The sequence below is a fragment of the Podarcis tiliguerta genome, assembly GCF_965153285.1.
Source record: "Podarcis tiliguerta genome assembly, chromosome: 16".
Taxonomy (NCBI): domain Eukaryota; kingdom Metazoa; phylum Chordata; class Lepidosauria; order Squamata; family Lacertidae; genus Podarcis; species Podarcis tiliguerta.
In genome coordinates, this window is record NC_139549.1 from 36,949,715 (window position 1) to 36,972,220 (window position 22,506).

General features: G+C 46.7%; 1 protein-coding gene across 2 annotated transcripts in view; it reads left to right on the forward strand.

Moving 5' to 3' along the window:
* The window catches only part of SLC15A4 (solute carrier family 15 member 4), a 61,344-nt gene extending 49,638 nt beyond the window's left edge, over positions 1 to 11,706 (forward strand). For both annotated transcript variants that reach the window (XM_083418308.1, XM_083418309.1), the window contains exons 7-8: positions 6,032 to 6,190; positions 9,833 to 11,706. In XM_083418308.1, the coding sequence (XP_083274434.1) occupies positions 6,032 to 6,190; positions 9,833 to 9,981 (308 nt within the window). In that variant the 3' untranslated portion in view covers positions 9,982 to 11,706. The remainder of the gene's footprint in view (positions 1 to 6,031; positions 6,191 to 9,832) is intronic.
* The last annotated feature ends 10,800 nt before the right edge of the window (positions 11,707 to 22,506 follow it).

Sequence of the window (22,506 nt, forward strand, 5' to 3'; positions counted from 1 at the left end):
TGTCCATGGAGGCGCAGGTCAATTCTGTATCCAGGGCAGCTGTCTACCATCTGATATGCAGGCTGAGACCCTACCTGCCCTCAGACTGTCTCGCCATAGTGGTGCATGCTCTAGTTATCTCTCGCTTGGACTACTGCAATGCGCTCTACGTGGGGCTACCTTTGAAGGTGACCCGGAAACTACAACTAATCCAGAATGCGGCAGCTAGACTGGTGACTGGGGGCAGCCGCCGAGACCACATAGCACCAGTCTTGAAGACCTACATTGGCTCCCAGTACGTTTCCGAGCACAATTCAAAGTGTTGGTGTTGACCTTTAAAGCCCTAAATGGCCTCGGCCCAGTATATCTGAAGGAGCGTCTCCACCCCCATCATTCTACCTGGACACTGAGGTGCAGGGCCAAGGGCCTTCTGGTGGTTCCCTTGCTGCGAGAAGCTAAGCTACAGGGAACCAGGCAGAGGGCCTTCTCAGTAATGGCGCCCTGTGGAACGCCCTCCCTCCAGATGTCAAAGAGATAAACAACTACCTGACATTTAGAAGACGTCTGAAGGCAGCCCTGCTCAGGGAAGTTTTTAATGTGTGGCATTAATCTTTGTTGGAAGCCGCCCAGAGTGGCTGGGGAGACCCAGCCAGATGGGCGGGGTACAAATAATAAATTATTATTATTACTGGGCGGTGACTACGAACCGTAATGGCGGTGCAGGACTGGAGACCGCTGGATACCGGTTGCTGAGAATCGCAAGTGAAGATGGCGCTGTTGCTTAGGCAGCTGGTTTGCCATTGTGCCATTCACAACAGACCTCTTGCTGTTTCCTGACTGCCCTCTGCACCCGATGAGCCATAATAAATGGGAAGGAACCAGATCTCAAGCTTGCCATCGCAAGGCTCTAAAACTGGCATTCGGCGCTGCTCAAAGAGTCCACAGGGAGCATGCAGCCCCATCTGTTCCCATGGTACACCTTCCCATCTTCAATGCTGGATCATCTTTATATGTGAGATTATGTAGATGTTGCAGGGTCTTCCTTTATTTAAATCTGTGTGCAACAACTTCCTCTCCAATTGTGGTTCCCAGCAACTGGCATTCAGAGGCATACTGCCTCCCACGGCAGAAGCAGAAGACGGCGATTGAGGCTAGTGGCGACCGATAGCCTTATGCCCCATGACTTTGTCTAAATCCCTTTTAAAGCTGGTCTCTCTCTGAACCATCCCCTCAGCTTACTACATAGTTAAGTGATTGGTGATCCACTGCTATTTGAAGTACCTGTAGGGGCAACCTATTTCTGACGAAGAATCATTATGGAAACAGTTCGTTATCCGGGAAAACTGTTCTGCGCTTGGAGCCCTCATCACTGCACTTCGGCAGGATTTTGACTATTGAAAGACAATTTGCCTTCATCTCAGCGTGTTTTGATACTGACTGATCCCACTTTCTGATTCTGTGCATGGAACATTTATTTGACTCTGATTACTTGTGACTTTATGCAAGGATGACATATTTTCTGCTTATGAAGTGTGAAACAATATAATGTTAATCATATTTTGTTAGATCATTGTCAGCTGCGTGTTGCTTGTGGTTGTTTAGATTTTGCAACACAGGGAATTTCCTGGCCGTATTGAGCCAAACAGTAACAATGGTCTGACTGTATAAGGCAGTTTCCTATGTTGTTGGTCGTGGACCTTGAGGTTCTGTTAAAGAAGCACATAGAATCAAATACAGTGGACGCTCGGGTTGCGAACGTGATCCGTGTGGGTTACTTCCAGGTTTTGGGGGTCACGCATGCGTGGGTTGCAATTCGGCACTTCTGCCCATGCGCAAAGCGCAATTTAGCGTATCTGCACATGTGTGACGCCCGAAACTCTGAAGTAACCCGTTCCGGTACTTCCGGGTTTTGGCGGTCCGTAACCTGAAAGTAGGGATGCGGGTGGCGCTGTGGGTAAAACTTCAGCGCCTAGGACTTGCCGATCGTATGGTCGGCGGTTCGAATCCCCGCGGCGGGGTGAGCTCCCGTCGTTCGGTCCCAGCTCCTGCCCACCTAGCAGTTCGAAAGCACCCCTAAAGTGCAAGTAGATAAATAGGTAGCGCTTTATAGCGGGAAGGTAAACGGCGTTCCGTGTGCTGTGCTGGTGCTGGCTCGCCAGAGCAGCTTCGTCACACTGGCCACGTGACCCGGAAGTGTCTGCGGACAGCGCTGGCTCCCGGCCTCTAGAGTGAGATGAGCGCACAACCCTAGAGTCGGACACGACTGGCCCGTATGGGCAGGGGTACCTTTTACCTTTAACCTGAACAAACACAACCTGAAGCGGCTGTAACCCGAGGTATGACTGTAACTATTAAACTCGAAATGACCCCCTGAGGTCATCTTGTCCAGTTCCCTGAAATGCAGGAATCGCAGCTAAAGAATCACCGGTGTATGGTCATCCCACCTCTGTATAAAAACCTCAAACGAAGGAGAGTTCCCCTTCCGAGGGAGCCCGTCCCACTGTCAAACAGAAACGTCTCCCTGATGCCGACCCCAGAAATATAAAGCTTGGCCCTCATTTTTGCAGGGTGGATTTTAAAAGTAGGCACCGATGCTTCTGAATTCTGCTTGGAAAACTGTCTGGCAGTCAGCGTAGTTATTTTAAGTTTTCTTCCAGCATGCAACATGCTTCCGCTTTCGAATCCTCTGCAGCCCGAGTGTTGGGATAAAACACAAGAGTTTGTGTTTGAACTGGAGTCTCCCTGCTGCTCCTAATTGCTTTTTGACATTTGTCCACCCCTCTTCCAGTTGCTCTGCAAAGCTTTTGTTTCAATCTTCTGGTGGTTATCTGAGCTAAAAGGCAAATAATGAGAAGCTCAGCACCTCGGAGATGGGAGTCAGATATTCTGGGAGAGAGGCAGATTGTCGAACGCTTTGGTTGGATATTCTGGGAGAGTGGCGAAGTGCTGAATGTTTTGATGGGGCTCTCCATTGCGCTGTTCTGTTAAGCCCTTCAATTTGCATAATAAGTTGAATTGCAGCAATTATGACACATTCCTTGCTTTGAAACGCACGTGTCCTTTCCTTTGCACAAAGAGCCCAGATTTTGTACGGAGTAGAAACCAGGCTCTGTTTATAGCAGTCTTTTATCCAGCAATACGAGCTCAACTTCAGAGGCTTTTAGAAATGCAGGCATCGCCTTTCGTCTGCATTCCTGTTTGCAAAGTCAGAGGCACCTGGATAATCTTGCTGCAGTTGCAGAGCAGTGATGGAGAATCTGCGTCCTTCCAAGATGCCATTGGACTCCCAGCTTCTCCAGCAAGCATGCCCAGTTGTCAGAAACAATGGCATGAGCCTCCCCTGAAAAAACCCCCAAAGTTGAACAAAAGTTGGGGTTCAGGGCTGACGTAAGGTCAGGCTGATGTTTTAAAAGCCTCTATGGAGGGCTGTGCATTCTGCATATTATTAGGAGCATTCCTTCATGCAAAGGAAGCGACATTGATGCACAGAGCCTGAGCTGTAAGTGTGTATAATCGAAGCAATTTCTACATGGCAGTTAAGGCAGTTGCCTTAACTTATCCTTTCCATGCTTTTGGCACATGAGTAAATATGTGAAGTGTAAACACTTAAACCAAAGGGTTTTGGTCCTTAAGTTTTACATTCTATAGCATAGTGTTTAACATCTAGTAGCAATCTAGTTCTTTACAACTGGCCTGCAAAGGTAGGTCATTAACACCCCCCTTATATTGGCGAGGATGTTAAGGCTGACACCTCCCACCCAAAGGGAGGGTTGCTGCAATGTGTTATGCATGAGGCTCGGATGGTGCTGTGCCACTGAGCTTCTTGGGCTTGCGGATCAGAAGGTTGGCGTGATGGATTGAGCTCCCATTGCTCTGTCCCAGCTCTTTCCAACCTAGCAGTTTGAAAGCACGCCAGTACAAGTAGATAAATAGGTACCACTCTGGCGGGAAGGTAAATGGCGTTTCCATACATTCTGGTTTCCGTCATGGTGTCCCGTTGTGCCAGAAGTGGTTTAGTCATGCTGGCCACACGACCCGGAAAGCTGTCTGTGGACAAACGCTGGCTCCCTTGGCCTGAAAGTGAGATGAGCACCCCACTCTATAGTCTCCTTTGACTGGACTTAACTGGCCAGGGGCCCTTTACCTTTACCTCACACATGGGGCTGCCCTTGAAGGTGACCCAGAAGCTTCAATGAGTGCAGAACGTTCTTGTCAGGGTTTTTAACTGAGGCTTTGGTCATATTACATCAGACTTAAAATAAATGCACTGGCTGCCTATTCAAGGTGCTTGGTGGTGGTTGTTGTTTAGTTGTTTAGTCGTGTCCGACTCTTCGTGACCCCATGGACCAGAGCACGCCAGGCACTCCTGTCTTCCACTGCCTCCCGCAGTTTGGTCAAACTCATGCTGGTAGCTTCGAGAACACTATCCAACCATCTCGTCCTCTGTCGTCCCCTTCTCCTTGTGCCCTCCATCTTTCCCAACATCAGGGACTTTTCCAGGGAGTCTTCTCTTCTCATGAGGTGGCCAAAGTATTGGAGCCTCAGCTTCAGGATCTGTCCTTCCAGTGAGCTCTCAGGGCTGATTTCCTTAAGGATGGATAGGGTTTGATCTTCTTGCAGTCCACGGGACTCTCAAGAGTCTCCTCCAGCACCATAATTCAAAAGCATCAATTCTTTGGCGATCAGCCTTCTTTATGGTCCACCTCTCACTTCCATACACCACTACTGGGAAAACAAGGTGCTTGGTACTTAACCTCTAAAGGTGTAAAGAGCTTGGAATCCAAAAACCCGGAGCGCCTCTCCCTGTACCAGAATTGCTTCAGGGAGCAATCCAAGCTTATCACCACCAGCTCAGTGGGACTTCATTGAGCGGCAGAGCCACTATCACTTCTGCAGCCATGCTGCACATGGCAGAAACATGGCAGAAGGCTGTGGCCAGAGGCACATCGCTGGGTGAGCCTAGTGCTGGCATATAAACCAGACCTCGGTTGGCCCTGATTTTGTCACATCACATGATGACAGTAGGACCAGCTCAGCATCCTTTGCACGATGGGGTTTCCGCTAGCTGCAGCTGGCAGGGACGCCACCGGCAGCACTCCTGCCCACCTGTGGAAGAGGGAGCACACTCCATCACTCTGCTGGCAGGTGGTCCTTACGTGGCCACCTAATCCAGGCACTTCCAGCCCAATTCAAAGCAGGGTTGGATTTTTCTCATAGCATGGCTCTGGGTCCTCCTCCTACGGAGCACCCTGTTGCAACAGCTTTAATAAATATCAGGCTTACTAGCTGCTTTGCTTCTCAATATTCTCTGGTTGGTCTCTGTTATTTTCTCCTACCGATAGAGAACCTACAAAAGGACTCTAGATAGGCTCTTGGGTACCCCATAAGCGAAAAGGAGCAGTTTTATTACTTATATCACCTGCTGTATGTTTTCAGCTGCTGCCTTCATGGTACAGTGGTACCTCCGGTTATGAACGGGATCCGTTCCGGAGGTCCAGCCGCATCCCAAGGAATTTGCAAACAGAGGACTGCTTCTGTGCACGCACACGGCATGGTTTAGTGCTTCTGCGCATGTGCACTGCACGGCACGCAGAGCGCTTCTGTGCATGCGCGCGCAGTGAAACCTGGAAAAATACTTCCGGGTTTGCTAGGTTCGCATCCCGAAGTTTACATATCCAGAGGGATACATAAGCGGAGGTATGACTGTATTGCTAATGTTGTGGTTTTATTGCGCATTTCAGCCTTTTATGATGGTAAATCAGTTGTGGGGAACCTTTGACTTTTCAGATGCTTACTGAACTACAACTCCAATCACCCCTGGTTGTTGGCCATGCTTGCTGGGGCTGATACAAATAAACCTGTAATTATATCTCGTGCACACTGTCTTAGAATGTGCTATAAACATTACAGATAATGTGTGATGAATAATAACTGTGGGTCCACAGGTTTGGAGCCCGTGTCTTCATGGCCTTTATACTAGTGAAGAAACGTTGCCCAAAATAATGGATAGAATTTGCCTTCATGCCTCTCCCCCTTCGTTCTTTTGTTCCAGGTCTGGAATTTGCATATTCTGCTGCGCCCAAATCTATGCAGAGTGCTATTATGGGTCTCTTTTTCTTTTTTTCCGGAATTGGGTCTTTTGTTGGATCAGGACTTCTGGCTTTGGTGTCAATTACAGCGATTGGCTGGATGAGTAATCACACAGATTTGGGTAAGTTATTTATGTGTTTGTTTGTTTGTTTGTTTTTGTTCCAGCATGTTAGGAGAGAAAGAAAGCAGAGTGCTTATTCCTAAAGCTGCCGCATGCTGTTAATTTAAAAAACTTTCCTATCTTAGGCACGGCTGTTTTTTCTAAGCTGCAATTTTCACTGGCAACCTTCGCCAGAGGAGGCATTTTAAAAGCTGAGCAACGATTACACAGAAATTCCAAAACGACCCTGTAATAATTCCACCCCCCACCCCCGTATAACAATGCTGGTTCGTTCGTTACTATCTTTAGAATGCTTTTGGAGGCTGTTCTGGAGAAATTGTTCGCTGAGCAAAGCAGTTGACAAAGCTCCTTTATTTTGGTGCCCTCTGAGCAAACTAGCTGGTTATAGACCAACCAAGGGATTGTAACTACTATCTTCTGGTTGCAGATCCCTCCTTCCTTCCTGGGGAAAGGCGACAGAGGGTTGTGGAGGAATAGCTTCAGATATTGCCAGATGAGACGGACTATCTGAATCCATGCTAGCCTGGGTTCAGGCCTGGTTGGGGGCCAAATCACCTTGGTCATTCTGTTGGATGAACTTATTATTATTATTATTATTTAATTTATACATGCATACATACCCCGCCCAAATGGCCGGGTTTCCCCAGCCACTCTGGGCAGCTCCCAACAGAATATCCCAGAAGCTATCCCAGAAGCCAGAACAGTGAGAGGGATTGCTGCGCAGTGCTCTCTCTCGTTGTTCTAGCTTCTGGCTTCACAGCCTTTTCAGGGCAGCAGGAAGCCTTCATCCCACTGCCCTGAAGAGTCTGTGCAGCTATCCCAGAAGCCAGAAGAGCAAGAGGGATCGGTGCGCACCGATCCCTCTTGCTCTTCTGGCTTCAGGGATAGCCACGCAAAGCCTCTTGAGCGCAGCGGGGGCGCTCCTGCCTCTTCACTCAAGAGGCTTTGCATTGCTTTCTTGCTTTCCTCCTCTAAAAACTAGGTGCGCCTTATGGTCGGGTGCATCTTATAGAGTGAAAAATACGGTATTCAAAATCCAACCCAAACTGTCTAGCTTAATGAATTCAACAAAATGGGTGAACGTGATCCACTGATGCCGGCTTTTCAAAATCTGATAGTCACTGGCATCTCCAGCACCACCCCCAGGTAATCCCCCTCAGGTAATCCCACCGCCCGCCCCCCCCCAAGGGAGCAGCACCATCCACTTTGAGGACTGCTGTGTTGCGACATTGGTGGAGCTGCTCTTGAGGGATAGAGAAGGGGGGAAAGCCTCATAGAGGGCTCCGAGCCAGGAGGGCTAAACCAGGCAGAATCATTTCCCCCCGGCTGATTGATCCAATTTCCTCCACACACCCCAGCAGCACAGTGTTAACTGTGTTGGCTCAAATCACTGTGTTTCTTTAGCTCCCCCTCACCACTTAATTTACCCACAAACACTCAAGTGCCAAGCCAGCCCCCTTGAAACAATTACCGTATTTTTCGTTCTATAACACGTACCCGACCATAACACGCACGTAGTTTTTAGAGGAGGGAAATCCGTAGGCATGCCACCCGTAGGCATTCCCTCCGTAACACGCACAGACATTTCCCCTTACTTTCTAGGAGGAAAAAAGTGAGTGTTGTGGTGCAAAACATACGGTAAATTATTTCTGGAGTTTAAAAAATGGAGATTTTCATGGCGTTAACATCCTGACCTGTAAAAGGGAAAATTGCTACTTTTAAAAGACTCGTCCTCTTCGGATGAACTGCATTGTTGTTCTTTTCATGTCAAGTGCAAAGCCCCTTTGGGCTCTTACTAGAGCTTGCAATTATAAATCCATTTAATTGAATCTTACGTTTTACGTAATTAAAGTAATTTCAACTTGACATGTATGCACAAACAAGGATTGATGAGTACAGAATTTTTTCTGACGCCCCACCACCCTGGTCCCTGCCCAGTTCTAAGTAATAACTATAATGAACCAATTGGGTGGTCCTCCTGAAATCTATTGGACTCTGTCCATGTTGAGCCGTGTGTGGACATGAAACATTAGCAAACCAAGTTGCATTAACAGAAGCGTAATTTTCAACCAATGAGCTTTCCTAATTTAGGAAACTAAACCCTGGTTTTGAAGGAAAGCTTGAGTGCAAGCCCTGTGCGGGTAAACTGAAGTCTCTTAATTGATGAGCAACATCTCAGGAACATTTTCACATGGTTCCAAGAAAAGGAAACTGCTAGACGGCTCCAGTATGATTAAAAAACACAGTTTCCTATTGAGGGACAGCTTCTGTAGAAAGAAAATACTTTAGCCCATGGGCTGCTCTCTAGAGAATCAAGCAGCTCCCAAGAATACAGGCAACCCGCGTCATCCACAGGGTTTCGGTTCCAGGGATTATGCGCATGTATGAAAATTGTATATAGCTAAAATTGCCTTTTCCTTGGCTGGCAAGGGGTGGGGGAGCCCTGCAGCGAGGCCTCCTCATGTCTCCACGACTTCCCTTTCTCCACCTGAGTGACCGAAGACCGGCCACCTTTGCAGCTCTCACCTATTCATCCCTCTACCCTGCATAGGTGGAAATGGGGAGCGTGCCTAGTCTGCATGGGGGGGGGGGGAGAGATGCCCCACATCTAGCCATCCCACTTTCTATAAGGTGGCCCAGGAGGGGAAGGGCCAGAGGTATGGGGAAGCTTTAGGCCCCAAGTGGACCTGGAGCATAGAGCCTTGTGAGATCATTGTGGGTTCAAAATCTTGCATCACCACCACTCCCAGAGCTGTTAGCCTTGCAGGCTTGCCAGGCAGGACTTTGCCTGGTCAGGTGTAGTTTTTGGACTGACGGAAAGGAGGAGGAGGGAAGCAAACAGAGAAGGCAGAGAGAGATGCAGGCAGAAGAAAAAGGCTGGGATAGAGCGGCAGCGGAGCGCATATGCTTGGAATCGTGGGTGTTAAATGCACATAAGACAGAGGTCGGCAACCTAAGGTCCGCAGGCCAGTTCCGGCCCAAATGGGTTCTGGATCCAGCTCCTGGACGGTCTAGAAATTTCTGCATGGTTCTGATTCATATAGTTTGGGCTGCACCATTTTTTCTTTGGAAATCACTTCTGCGCAGGTGTGATTTTCGGTGTCTGGGCATGCGCAGAAGCGATTTCCAGCGCTGCACCAGTCCGGCCCGCTGATGATCTCCACAGGAGTGATCCGGCCCATGCCCGGTAAGCCTTGCCGACCCCTGACATGAGATGTGATTTGCCCGCAGGAAAACCAGCCGACCTCACTGTAAAGCTAGCATTAGTGTTTCTCTTTTGGCAAAATGTTTCTGTGTTCCAGCTACGTGGAATGGCATTACAGTGGTGCCCCGCAAGACGAAATTAATTCGTTCTGCGAGTTTTTTCGTTCTACGAGTTTTTTTGTCCTGCGAAGCACCAATGTGTATTGACGGTTTCCCATAGGAATGCATTGGCGGTTTTAAAAAAAAGGCGCAAGACATTTTCGTCTTGCGAAGCAAGCCCATAGGGAAATTTGTCTTGCAAAGCAACTCAGAAAACGGAAAACCCTTTCATCTAGCGAGTTTTTCGTTTTGCGAGGCATTCGTCTTGCGGGATACCACTGTACTTTGTGTAATGGCATGAACTTACCTTGTCTCTCTGTTTCTCTCTTTTCCCCCTAGGTAACATTAATGGGTGCCATTTAAACTACTACTTTTTTCTGCTGGTTGCTATTCAAGGAGCAACCCTCCTCCTTTTCCTTATTGTGTCTGTCAGATACGACCGCCAAAAATCCCGGACTAGCGGACCTCCCGCCAGTGTGCGGACCTGACATCTGCAAGGAAAGAGCAGCTTTTATGACCGACGTTTGACGTCAGATGAACCACCCATCTCAGAGGTCTTAAATGCTAATACAGTGGCCGTTGGTCGCCAGGAAACATTTTCTTTAAACTTGCATGTTAACATTGCATTCTTGCCTCAGCCCTCTTTCTCCCCCCCCCCCCGTAAAAGTAGGTAAGTGCCTTATGTTAGCAAGATGGCCTTGTCTTGCCCAGTGCCCAGAGACATGGCGCAAGCTCAATTTTTCAAGTGTGTTACCCTTGGGCACAGAAGATGCACAGAAGATGCAGCGAACTTATTCGAAGCTGTTTCCTTCAGTCTGTTGAAGCTGGGGATGATTAGCCTTTGGATACAGAAGCGATGAATGACTGTCTACTAAGGAGACGTTTAATTTCTTTGAAGAATGACTTTGAAGGAAATGAGCAAAAGAGGGTTGCTTGCCATTTCCCCTTGCTTATCCATTTCCCCAGAAATAATGTTCTCCTTTCTTAAAACGGAAGTGTCGGTGTGGATGGGGTTGAGAAGTCTCTGTTGTTGGTGTTGGCTATATGAGAATGAAGTGTGGAATTTTCTTATTCCTGTGTTGTCCAAAAAGGGAAGCGACTTCAACCTACGTGGTATTTTCCGCGTCAAAAGTTATGAAACTACTGTAATGAACAGGCCTCGCTGTGCAACATGGTGGTCCTTCTGTTGCGGTCTCATTTCTATCTGTTAAATCATTTCGTGGCAGGAAACTGAGCTGGTATCAGAGTCTTTCCTTTTCCTTCCTTCCTTTTCTGTTGCCTCACGCCTTGAGAATTTATCCTTTCTTAGGTAGGAGTTGAAATGTACTCAAGCGTTTGGGATATATTGTGTGCTGTGAATAAGCAAATCTGTTGCTGTTCCCTCAATTTTAGGTCACTTTCCCATTTAAAAGCTGATGGCGCGGATGGGAGTAAAAACTAAAAGTATTTGAAAGTGTAATTTGAGCTAGGTTGGATGGACATTCTGAAGGGCACAGCCAATTTCTGGTGGAGGCCCAAGATGGATGGAAGTTGTTTGTGGTGGGCCCTTGGCAATCTGCGTGCCAAAACAAGGCCCAAGAATCTACATTGACTGCTAGCCAAACTGGTTCTCCATTAAAACCCCATCTTGTGGAGGACAAGGCCATTGTATATAAATCAAGAAGAGGGAACATTTGACCCTCCTGAAGTTGGACCCCCAGCTCCCATCAGCTTCAGCCAGCTTGAGCAGTGGTCAGGGATGATAGGAGATGTAGCCCCAACAGTCTGAAGGTCCACAGGTTCTTCACCCCTGACATAAATCTGCCTTGAGCTTCTCAGCAGAGGGGTGTGCCATAAGAACAGTTGGGTTCCCTCAGTCAGTTTCCTAGCCTTCTTAATTAACCTAATGAAAGGAAGAGCCTTTATTTCATCTCGCGTGTACCTCGCTCAAATGTTCTCTATTTCTCACTGGGCCTAATTTTCAACCACATAGAAAGCAATATTTTGCACAGAAATTGCAGAGTTCTGGCAAGTGGGAGTCAACTCCACCTAATAACAAATGGTGGTTTTTTTTTGGTGAGGAGGTGATTAATTTTTAAGAGTATTCAAACATTGGAATGGAAAAGGCGCCTTTGGTTTTCTATAATTCAAGTACCTTCATTTGGAAATGTTTACAAAAGCCCATGTGCGGGGAACCTGTGTTCTAGGGTGAATAAAAAAATATGCTGCAGGTATTCTGTTCTCTGTCGTCTTTGATGCTCCCCCTTCTGCTGTTGAACACCAAGAAAGTGCATTGTGGCTTTACAAGTTTGCTGAGATCCATAAAGACAAAAGAAGACCAAAAGGAAAATGTTGCTGGACTTGTTCAGAACTGCCTGGCATGATTCCCGAGAAAAACGAGGCCTAAAACAGGAATAATCCAGGTTCTATATCAGGTTTTCTCAACCTCGGCCCTCCAGATGTTTTGAGACTATAATTCCCATCATCCCTGACCACTGGTCCTGCTAGCTAGGGATGGTGGGAGTTATAGGCCAAAAACATCTGGAGGGCCATGGCTGAGGAAGCCTGTTCTATATGTTAACACTTTATAATTCCTGAACAGGGATGGGGAATTTTTTTTCAACCTGAGGGTCATGTTTCCTTTTGGGAAGGTTTCCAAGGCCATACGGCAGTGGCGGGTGAGGCCAGAGGCAACAAACGTAGATTTTACAGGGAGGCCAGGATGAAGCACAAGTCCTGGGGACAGAAACCCTCATGTAAAATGGGTGATGGGGAACGTGGCTGCTTTTATAGGTGTGGGATTGGATACATTTCTCCCTGTATTCACACAGCAGAGGTTGTAATCCCCATCACTAATCCCAGGTCCCTGTCTCTAATCCCAGATTCCTATTTCTAATCCTAAATCTCTTATCTCTAATCCCCAAGTGCCTATCTCTAACCCCCAATCCCCAGCTCCAATCCTAGGCCCCTCTCTTCTCCCAGATCCCTAGCTGTAATCCACATTCCTAATCCCAGGTTCCTTTTTCTAATCCTAAATTATTTCTAATCCTAGGTCCTTCTCTCTAATCCCCAAATGCCTATCTCTAATCCCCAACCCCTAGCTCCAATCCTAGGTTCCTAGTTCTGCTCCCAGATTCCTAGCTGTAATCCACATCACTAATCCCAGGCCTTTAGCTCTAATCCCAGGTTCCTGGTTCTAATCATAAAGCTCCGTCTCTAACCACAGGCCCTTGTCCAACCCACAGACGATCCCTGCCTGCACTCTCTCAGATAGCCCCTATCTGACTGCTAGCATGTCATCTGTATCCAAATTAAATTTCCCCTCCCCTCTTCTCATGGGCTCACCAGCTCCCCCTGAAAAAAAGAGTACCGTATTTTTTGCTCTATAAGACTCACTTTTTCCCTCCTAAAAAGTAAGGGGAAATGTGTGTGCGTCTTATGGTGCGAATGCAGGCTGCGCAGCTATCCCAGAAGCCAGAACAGCAAGAGGGATTGCTGCCTTCACTGCGCAGCGATCCCTCTTGCTGTTCTGGCTTCTGGGATTCAGAATTTTTTTTTTCTTGTTTTCCTCCTCCAAAAACTAGGTGCGTCTTGTGGTCTGGTGCGTCTTATAGAGCGAAAAATACGGTATATTGCTACTCTGAAGATCCTCTGGGAGTTGGGAGGCGGCGTATAAACAAAGAGCAAAGCTTTATTAGATGCAGCACACTCCTCGACATGAACATTTTAGTTCCTCGTTTTTGTCGCCAGGGTCAAAGCTTGTCTGAATACCCCAGAGAGACGACGGTGGATACAATCAATTGCATAATTTCACTCTTTTTTAATACGGAGGGACTTGGCAGAGGCCCAGTCTCTAGTAATTATGTCCATTTATGAAGATTAATTTGGCACTTATCAAAAGGAGACAGTCCCTTTCATTCAAAGGTTTACGAGGTTGCTTTCCACCAGTGTGTGTGTGTGTGTTTGTGTGTGTGTTTTCCATTTCCCATTCCTCTTCTAGAGAAGACTAATCAATTAAGTTTATGGCTAATTAAAGAAATACCTTGCCATGCATCATTTAAGAGTTATGGTTGATTTGGCTTTTTTTCCAGATTGATTTAATGTAGCAGAAACATCTCTCACATTAAAGGATGTTTTGTGAGATGCTAACCAGGGCAGGGGTTTGTAAAGTAATAATTTAAGCTGCAGTCTTAGAAGTAAGTCTATACAAAAAAAAAAGGAGGGGGGAATCATTTTATTTATTGCCAGTTATAGACTGCCTTTCTGCCAAGGCAGTTTACCATTTTAAAATATTGACACCGACAAACGGCACAAAATATTCTCTGGCCTATTTACAGAGCTGATGGAACAGGCTTCCAGGACTGGGAAGGGCTGGCGCTCAGTTCTAGAACATCTGCTTTGTATGCAGAAGGTACCAGGTTCAGTTTCTGTCATCTCCACATAGGAATCTCCCCTGTCTGGAATTTGGTAGAGGGGCTGCCAGTCAGTGTGAGTGAGCAGTACTGAGCTAGGTGGACCCAATGCTCTTTCTCTGCTCCAGAGGTTAGGACCTAAACCATTGGATTCAAGTTACAAGGAAGGAGATTCTGAATAGAATCATAGAATCATAGAGTTGGAAGAGACCACAAGGGTCATCGAGTCCAACCCCCTGCCAAGCAGGAAACACCATCAGAGCACTCCTGACATATGGTTGTCAAGCCTCTGCTTAAAGACCTCCAAAGAAGGAGACTCCACCACACTCCTTGGCAGCAAATTCCACTGTCGAACAGCTCTTACAGTCAGGAAGTTCTTCCTAATGTTTAGGTGGAATCTTCTTTCTTGTAGTTTGGATCCATTGCTCCGTGTCCGCTTCTCTGGAGCAGCAGAAAACAACCTTTCTCCTTCCTCTATGTGACATCCTTTTATATATTTGAACATGGCTACCATATCACCCCTTAACCTCCTCTTCTCCAGGCTAAACATGCCCAGCTCCCTTAGCCGTTCCTCATAAAGCATCGTTTCCAGGCCTTTGACCATTTTGGTTGCCCTCCTCTGGACACGTTCCAGTTTGTCAGTGTCCTTCTTGATACTAAGAATATCATATAGTAAAAGGCCAGAGGCATTCCTTTTAGGAATTTTAAATGATGATATTCCAAAGGACAAAACAAAAATTTTCTTATACGCGATGTCTGCAGCAAGAATCCTGGTGCCTAAGTATTGGAAAGGGAATCAGTTACCCACTAGGGGAGAGTGGTTACGTAAGCTTTCAGAATATTTAGCATTAGCCAAATTGACAGACATAATAAGACAAAAACCAAAAAGTGAAGTAAAAAAAGAATGGGAGTGTCTGAATGAATAACTTAAAAGCCAAGGTTCAAGGACAGAAATCTGGCTGAGTCTGGAATAACCTTGTGAAGTGAAAGGATAAGAAAGAGGGATTTATATCGAGATGCTAGGATAGAGATTATAAGGAAAACAGGAAGACACAATGAGAGATAAAGGAGGTGCTGTGGGATTGGTGGAAGTCAATGTTTGTTTTTCTTTTTAGTGTTTAGTATTTCTTTTTAGTATTATTAACTTGTAAGATATGGATTTGTTGGGGTTTTTTGTTTTTTGGATGTGGGTTTTTATGCTTTGTGTATTTTTTTGATATTTTTCATGTTGTGTGGAAAATACTAATAAAATTTATAATAAAAAAGTTAGAAAGAAGAAAAAAAAAGAAAGGAGATTCTGAGTCAACATCATGAAGAATTTTCTGACAGTAAGAGGTGCTTGACTATGGAGCAGTCTCCTTAGGGAGGTGATGGACTCCCCTTCCCTGGAGGTTTTTAAGCAGAGGTTGGATGGCCATCTGTCATGGATGCTTTAACTGAGTTTCCTGCATTGCAGGAGGTTAGACCAGATGATTTCGGGATCCTTTCCAACTCCACAATACTACGATTCTATGAAACGCAACAGGACAACAGTAACTTATTTCTTTACCCAAAAATTGAATAAATTATTATTATTAATTCTTTGCAATAGATGACAGATAAATCACACACATTATTTATTAGGTGACAAACTGAATAAATTAATAATTTAATGAATGAATTACAGTGGATGTCACGTTGTGAACGTCATCCACACAGGAGGCACGTTCGCAACCCGCAGAGCTGCATCTATTCACGCACAGGTTGTGATTTGGCGCTTCTGCGCATGTGCAAAGTGTGATTCAGTGTTTCTGCGCAAGCGCCAAAACCTAGAAGTAGCCCGTTCCTGTACTTCCGGGTTTGGGCGCATCCGTAACCCGAAAACGCGCAACCTGAAGCGTCTGTAACCCAAGGTATGACTGTATTAGGTGACAAATACATTGCATATATTATTAATTTATTAGGTGACAATAATATGAACAAATTAATAAATAATTTTGTATTAGGTAACATAGATTGCATTATTATTATTATTATTATTATTAATCAGCATTCCATGACCACCAAGCATGCTTAATCTTCATTCAGATGTTTGTACATTTCCCTGTTTGTTCTGAGAAGTTGCAAGTTGTTTTGCTACTCTGTGTGTGTTTTTGTGCATGTGTGTGTGTGCGCACACACTTTTGCAAAGCTCAGCACCCCCGCAAGCCTGCCAGTCCTTCACTTTTGACCACGGATGGTTCCGTGTTGGCTGTGTAAGAAGCCACCTTCAGCGAATGAGTTCTGTATTGGTATCTACAATGGCAAAAACTCCTTTGATTGCAGGGTGGGAATAGGTTTCCACTTTTAATCTGGAAGAATGATGCCCTGGGTACCTGTTTGCCGTGAAGTGCCTGCTGCTCCTGAGTTTAGGACCCACCCGCTACGGAGTGGCAGTGACCATTTCAAAGCAAGGTCGCCCCAGCTAGCTACGAAATCAATTCACAGCCAACCAAGGACCCATCTGCAAGGAATCGAAATCCATTTGCAGATGGAGATATTATTAATCAGAGAAAACTGCCCCCCCCCCCAAACTTGCCAACATCATCCTTGAGACTACTAGGCAAGATATACTGGTACCTGAAATTGCTCAGCTCTGTGGAAAGATAATTTCATTTGGACAGTGTATATGTTTGGGTGGTTGACAGTGTCCCTGTAGTGAGAATTACAAACCGGCAAAGACAATCAGATGTTGGTTAAAGTGAGTCTCAGACTGCACAGTAATTCCTTGATTCTTTACACCGGTGCTTTGCACAGACTTCCCTAGCCTAGTGCTTTCAGATGTTGGGTGGCAGCTCCCACCCAGTGCCAGATCTACAGATGTTGCTGAAAGGGGGAATGGTCTGCATGGGGGGTGGGTGGGCTAGATGGAAACTAATGATGATGATGATGATGATGATTTTATACCCGCCCTCCCCGGCCAGAGCTAGGCTCAGGGTGGCTAACACCAATAAAATCACAGTAAAAACATAATAGGGGAGAGCGGGGAAAACCAATTTAAAATACAGGTTAAAATGCAATTTAAAATGCAGCCTCATTTTAAAAGTAGCCCGTAAATCAAAACCGTAAGAGGAGGGAAACATAAGGGTCAGACTGAGTCCAAACCAAAGGCCAGGCAGAACAGCTCTGTCTTGCAAGCCCTCCGAAAAGATGTCAAGTCCCGCAGGGCCCTAGTCTCTTGTGACAGAGCGTTCCACCAAGTCGGGGCCAGTACTGCAAAGGCCCTGGCCCTAGTTGAGAGCAATCTAACCACCATGCGACCTGGAACCTCCAAAGTGTTGTCATTTGTAGACCTTAAGGTCCTCCGCGGGGCATACCAGGAGAGGCGGTCCCATAAGTATGAGGGTCCTAGGCTGCATAGGGCTTTAAAGGTCAAAACTAGCACCTTAAACCTGACCCCGTACTCCACCGGGAGCCAGTGCAGTATAGACTTCTTTTCCTTGGTGACAGCTGCAGGGGGTCATGAGAAAGAGAAGGTCCTTCTCCTCTTGGTGTCCCATCAACTTTTGCATCTTAGTGGTGGCAGGAATGGGATCACTTCCCCCACTGTAGAAAACCTGAATTGATATTTGTTCCAATTCAGCTTTAAAGAGCAGGTTTCCGAGGGGAAAGCTCCAGGGGGGGGCGTTCGGACACAGAAGGTTAAAGTGTGGACCTCTGTGTGTAAAGAGGAGGATAAAAGGTAAATGTGGATAAACTCTCAGGCATTCTTATGAAGGCATTTTTTTTTTAACATAATGTCACACTGCATCATGCAACTGGAAGTCTTTAATCCAGGCATAGGCAAACTTGGCCCTCCAGATGCTTTGGGATTACAATTCCCATCATCCCTCACCACTGGTCCTGTTAGCTAGGGATGATGGGAGTTGTAGTCCCAAAACATCTGGAGGGCCAAGTTTGCCTATGCCTGCTTTAATCTTAGAAACAAATTGAGTTATCTCGCCGATGTCAAAGTTGCACTGCATCAGGGGATTTGTAGTCGGATCATTCCCCATTCCACTTTCTTTCATATTCACTGCAAGAGATCGTTTTGGGTGCAAAACCTAGTCTTTTTTATTGGGGCCCACTCCTTTGCTTGTATCATATTGGGCAAAATGAGCTTATTTCATTTTGTCCAATGAGATATTTAATACTTTATTATGCATCCTAGAATCATAGAATCATAGAGTTGGAAGAGACCACAAGGGCCATCGAGTCCAACCCCCTGCCAAGCAGGAAACACCATCAGAGCACTCCTGACATATGGTTGTCAAGCCTCTGCTTAAAGACCTCCAAAGAAGGAGACTCCACCACACTCCTTGGCAGCAAATTCCACTGTCGAACAGCTCTTACTGTCCTAATGTTTAGGTGGAATCTTCTTTCTTGTAGTTTGGATCCATTGCTCCGTGTCCGCTTCTCTGGAGCAGCAGAAAACAACCTTTCTCCCTCCTCTATGTGACATCCTTTTATATATTTGAACATGGCTATCATATCACCCCTTAACCTCCTCTTCTCCAGGCTAACCAGGCCCAGCTCCCTTAGCCGTTCCTCATAAGGCATCGTTTCCAGGCCTTTGACCATTTTGGTTGCCCTCCTCTGGACACGTTCCAGTTTGTCAGTGTCCTTCTTGAACTGTGGTGCCCAGAACTGGACACAGTACTCCAGGTGAGGTCTGACCAGAGCTGAATACAGTGGCACTATTACTTCCCTTGATCTAGATGCTATACTCCTGTTTCTACCTGCATGCAAGGAGCAGAGTGATACACCCAGAACACGGTCCAGTGGCTAAAACAAGTAATACGAGTGTCTTTAGCTAAATAATCTTAGGTTTTCATGGGGGGGGGGGTCCCTCCAAAGAGGCAAAGATATACTGCTTCAGGAGTGTCAGTATTTGATAGCTTGATGGCATAGAATTATGCGATCATGAAATTATACAGCCCAACCTTCAGAATCTCAGCAAGACACGAGTGTTGACTTCATCAGATTTCCCGTACTGATATTTAAATGTAATCTCCAATCGTTTTTTTAAAAAAATGGAGGCTACCAGTTGATAACCTGTGGCTTAAATTACTGCACTGAGACTCATTGAAGGGAAGAAAGAGCAAAATGATAGCTTTGGGGAAGAATCCAGGGAAATAAGCTTCATTTGCCCAACAGAATTGTGATTTTTTTGACATGAGAGGCCATGATAGACTGGAAGGTTGGTGTATGCAGGGCGTGAGCCAGCCAGGGGCTGTGCTTAGGTAACTTCATGGACTCAGGATACACAAAATTGCATATGCTTCACACAGATATATGCTGTTGTTGCCATCCAGCTGTCTCGGGAGACAACGGAAGAGTGTCCCTTTGGAGATGAAGTCAAACTGTTGGAAGGTTATGTTGGGTTGAAATAAGCGACAGACGAGTAGTTGGTGTCATGTGGGAGGCATCTCCCAGACCAAGTCTCGGAAAGTCCCTTTTATTGTATATTACACCAATTGCCTCATATATGCTTGGTGCTGATTGGTTACACGTGGGGTGCGTACAAGCATTACAGTGTTGCATACACATACAAGGGGTTACATGAAGACATTATGCATCATTAGATAGAGGGAACACAGGAACACAGTAATCTATGATTGATAGGGTGGTACTCAGAGATTATACAGAGTGCACTTAACATTCTTCCAGTCTGCGGTGATTAGGAGAGGATGTATATAGTTAGATAGGAAGGTCATGACATCACTTAGACATTCCGAGCTGGCGGTGCCAGGGTAGTTGAGAAAGGAATGTACAGAAATACAACCTACGCAGGATCTCTAGGAAAGCAACAGGAAAGCAGTACTCTACAAGGTTACGTTACCAGTTGCGGCTGTAGAGACCAATGCAGGAGAGACATGTTTTGTTGCAGTTGGGGCAGAGGAAGGCATCCAGTTGTGTTGCTGCAAGTGCACCATGGCATTTCTTCTCTCTCTGCTCCTCTCAGTAGTCATTCCTCCCCGATCACTGCTAAGGTTGATCAGATTGAGGTTGAATCCTGACAAGACAGAAGTACAGTTTCTGGGGGACGGGGCAGGCAGGTGTGGAGGACTCCCTGGTCCTGAATGGGATAACTGCGCCCCTGAAGGACCAGGTGCTCAGCCTGGGAGTCCTTCTGGGCTCACAGTTGTCCATGGAGGCACAGGTCAATTCTGTGTCCAGGGCAGCTGTCTACCAGCTCCATCTGGTACGCAGGCTGAGACCCTACCTGCCCATGGACTGTCTGGCCAAAGTGGTGCATGCTCTGGTTATCTCACGCTTGGACTACTGCAATACGCTCTACATGGGGCAACCTTTGAAGGTGACCCGGAAACTACAACTAATCCAGAATGCGGCAGCTAGACTGGTGACTGGGAGCGGCCGCCAAGACCATATAAAACGAGTCTTGAAAGACCTACATTGGATCCCAGTACATTTCCAAGCAGAATTCAAAGTGTTGGTGCTGACCTTTAAAGCCCTAAATGGCCTCGGTCCAGTATACCTGAAGGAGCATCTCCACCCCCATCATTCTGCCCAGACACTGAGGTCCAGCGCCGAGGGTCTTCTAGCAGTTCCCTTGCTGCGAGAAGCCAAGTTACAGGGAACCAGGCAGAGGGCCTTCTCGGTAGTGGCACCCGCCCTGTGGAATGCCCTCCCATCAGATGTCAAGGAAATAAACAACTATTGGACGTTGAGAAGACATCTGAAGGCAGCCCTGTTTAGGGAAGCTTTTAATATTTGGTGAATCATTGTACAGTGGTGCCTTGCAAGACGAAATTAATTCGTTCCGCGAGTCTCTTTGTCTAGCGGTTTTTTCGTCTTGCGAAGCAACCCGATTAGCGGATTAGCGCTATTAGCGGTTTAGCGTCTATTAGCAGCTATTAAAGGCTTAAGGGATTAGCGGATTAGCTGCTAAAAGGCTATTAGCGGTTTAGCGGCTTAGAAAAAGGGGGTGGGGATCGGAAAAAAATCTCAAGACTCGCAAGACATTTTTGTCTTGCAAAGCAAGCCCATAGGGAAATTCATCCTGTGAAGCGCATCGAAAAACAGAAAACCCTTTCGTCTAGCGGGTTTTCCGTCTTGCGAGGCATTCATCTTGCGGGGCACCACTGTATTTTAATATTCTGCCGGAAGCCACCCAGAGTGGCTGGGGAGACTCAGCCAGATGGACGAGGTATAAAAATTTATTTATTTATTTATTTATTTATTTATTTATTTATTTATTATTAATTCTGGTTGTCTCACTAAGGTTTCTGTTTCCCATCCAAGATGCTGACCCAAGGATGGGTGAAAATTCACATACACCCCTCCCTGGCTATATCATGCCTGTGGGTGGATTAGAACCCGGGTCTCTCCCAAGTGGCGATCCAGCGCTCTAAACTCTACACCACGTTGGCTGTCAGTGCTCTCCTTATTGCCCTCAGATAAAATTAGAGCTGCATTTTGGGAGGTTGGCTGTGGAGGAAAAGCAAATGGCACTGGCCAAAGGTGGGATTGGCAGGTCAGATGGCAAGGACGCCAACAGTAGGTGGCGCCAGATCCAATGACAGGGATGCCCAACCACTGCATCTTTCCATGTATTGGATGAGGTTTTTTGACTCAAAAACCATGTCAAAAACGGATAGTTGCATGGGGGGGCAGAAGCGGCATGCCTGCCAGCCAACCAGTTGGCAGGCCCATGGCTTCCCCCAATGCCTCAGCAAGCGAGGAGTGATCTGGGGGCACTGGCTGGTGGGAGCGCAACTTCACTTGATGCTGCTGTGCGCAGGAAGCACTCCCTGGATCATTTCCTGTGTGCGGCGGCATCGGGGGAAGTTGCCCCCTGGCCAACCAACCGATGCCGCTGCGTGCAGGAAATGATCTAGGGAGTATTTCCTGCCCACAGCTGCGTAGGGGGAGAGGCTCAACAACTTTGTGCGATCTCCCCTCATTTTCTTAAAATTGAGTCCCCCAAAATAGGATGGGGTCTTATACATGGGGGCGTCTTATAGATGGGAAAATACGGTAATTCTAGTCCTACCTTTCTCCTCTTCCCCTGCTCAGTTCTACAAGGGCAACACTGAGATTTGGGAGGAGGCAATTGTCAGGCAGAAGGTCCATATGGTAAAAGCTATGGTTTTCCCAGTAGTGATGTATGGAAGTGAAAGCTGGACCATAAAGAAGGCTGATCGCCAAAGAATTGATGCTTTTGAATTATGGTGCTGGAGGAGACTCTTGGACTGCAAGAAGAACAAACCTTTCCATTCTTAAGGAAATCAGCCCTGAGTGCTTACTGGAAGGACAGATCCTGAAGCTGAGGCGCCAATACTTTGGCCACCTCATGAGAAGAGAAGACTCCCTGGAAAAGACCCTGATGTTGGGAAAGGCACAAGGAGAAGGGGACGACAGAGGACGAGATGGTGGGACAGTGTTCTCGAAGCTACCAGCATGAGTTTGACCAAACTGCGGGAGGCAGTGGAAGACAGGAGTGCCTGGCGTGCTCTGGTCCATGGGGTCACGAAGAGTCGGACATGACTAAACAACAACAACAATTGTCAGGCAGTGCCCCCCCCCACTGGACTGGATATGAGTAGGGTTGGTGGCCTAATGGACTGGCCTTCACCGCCTGACGCTGTTCCTTTCTTTGCC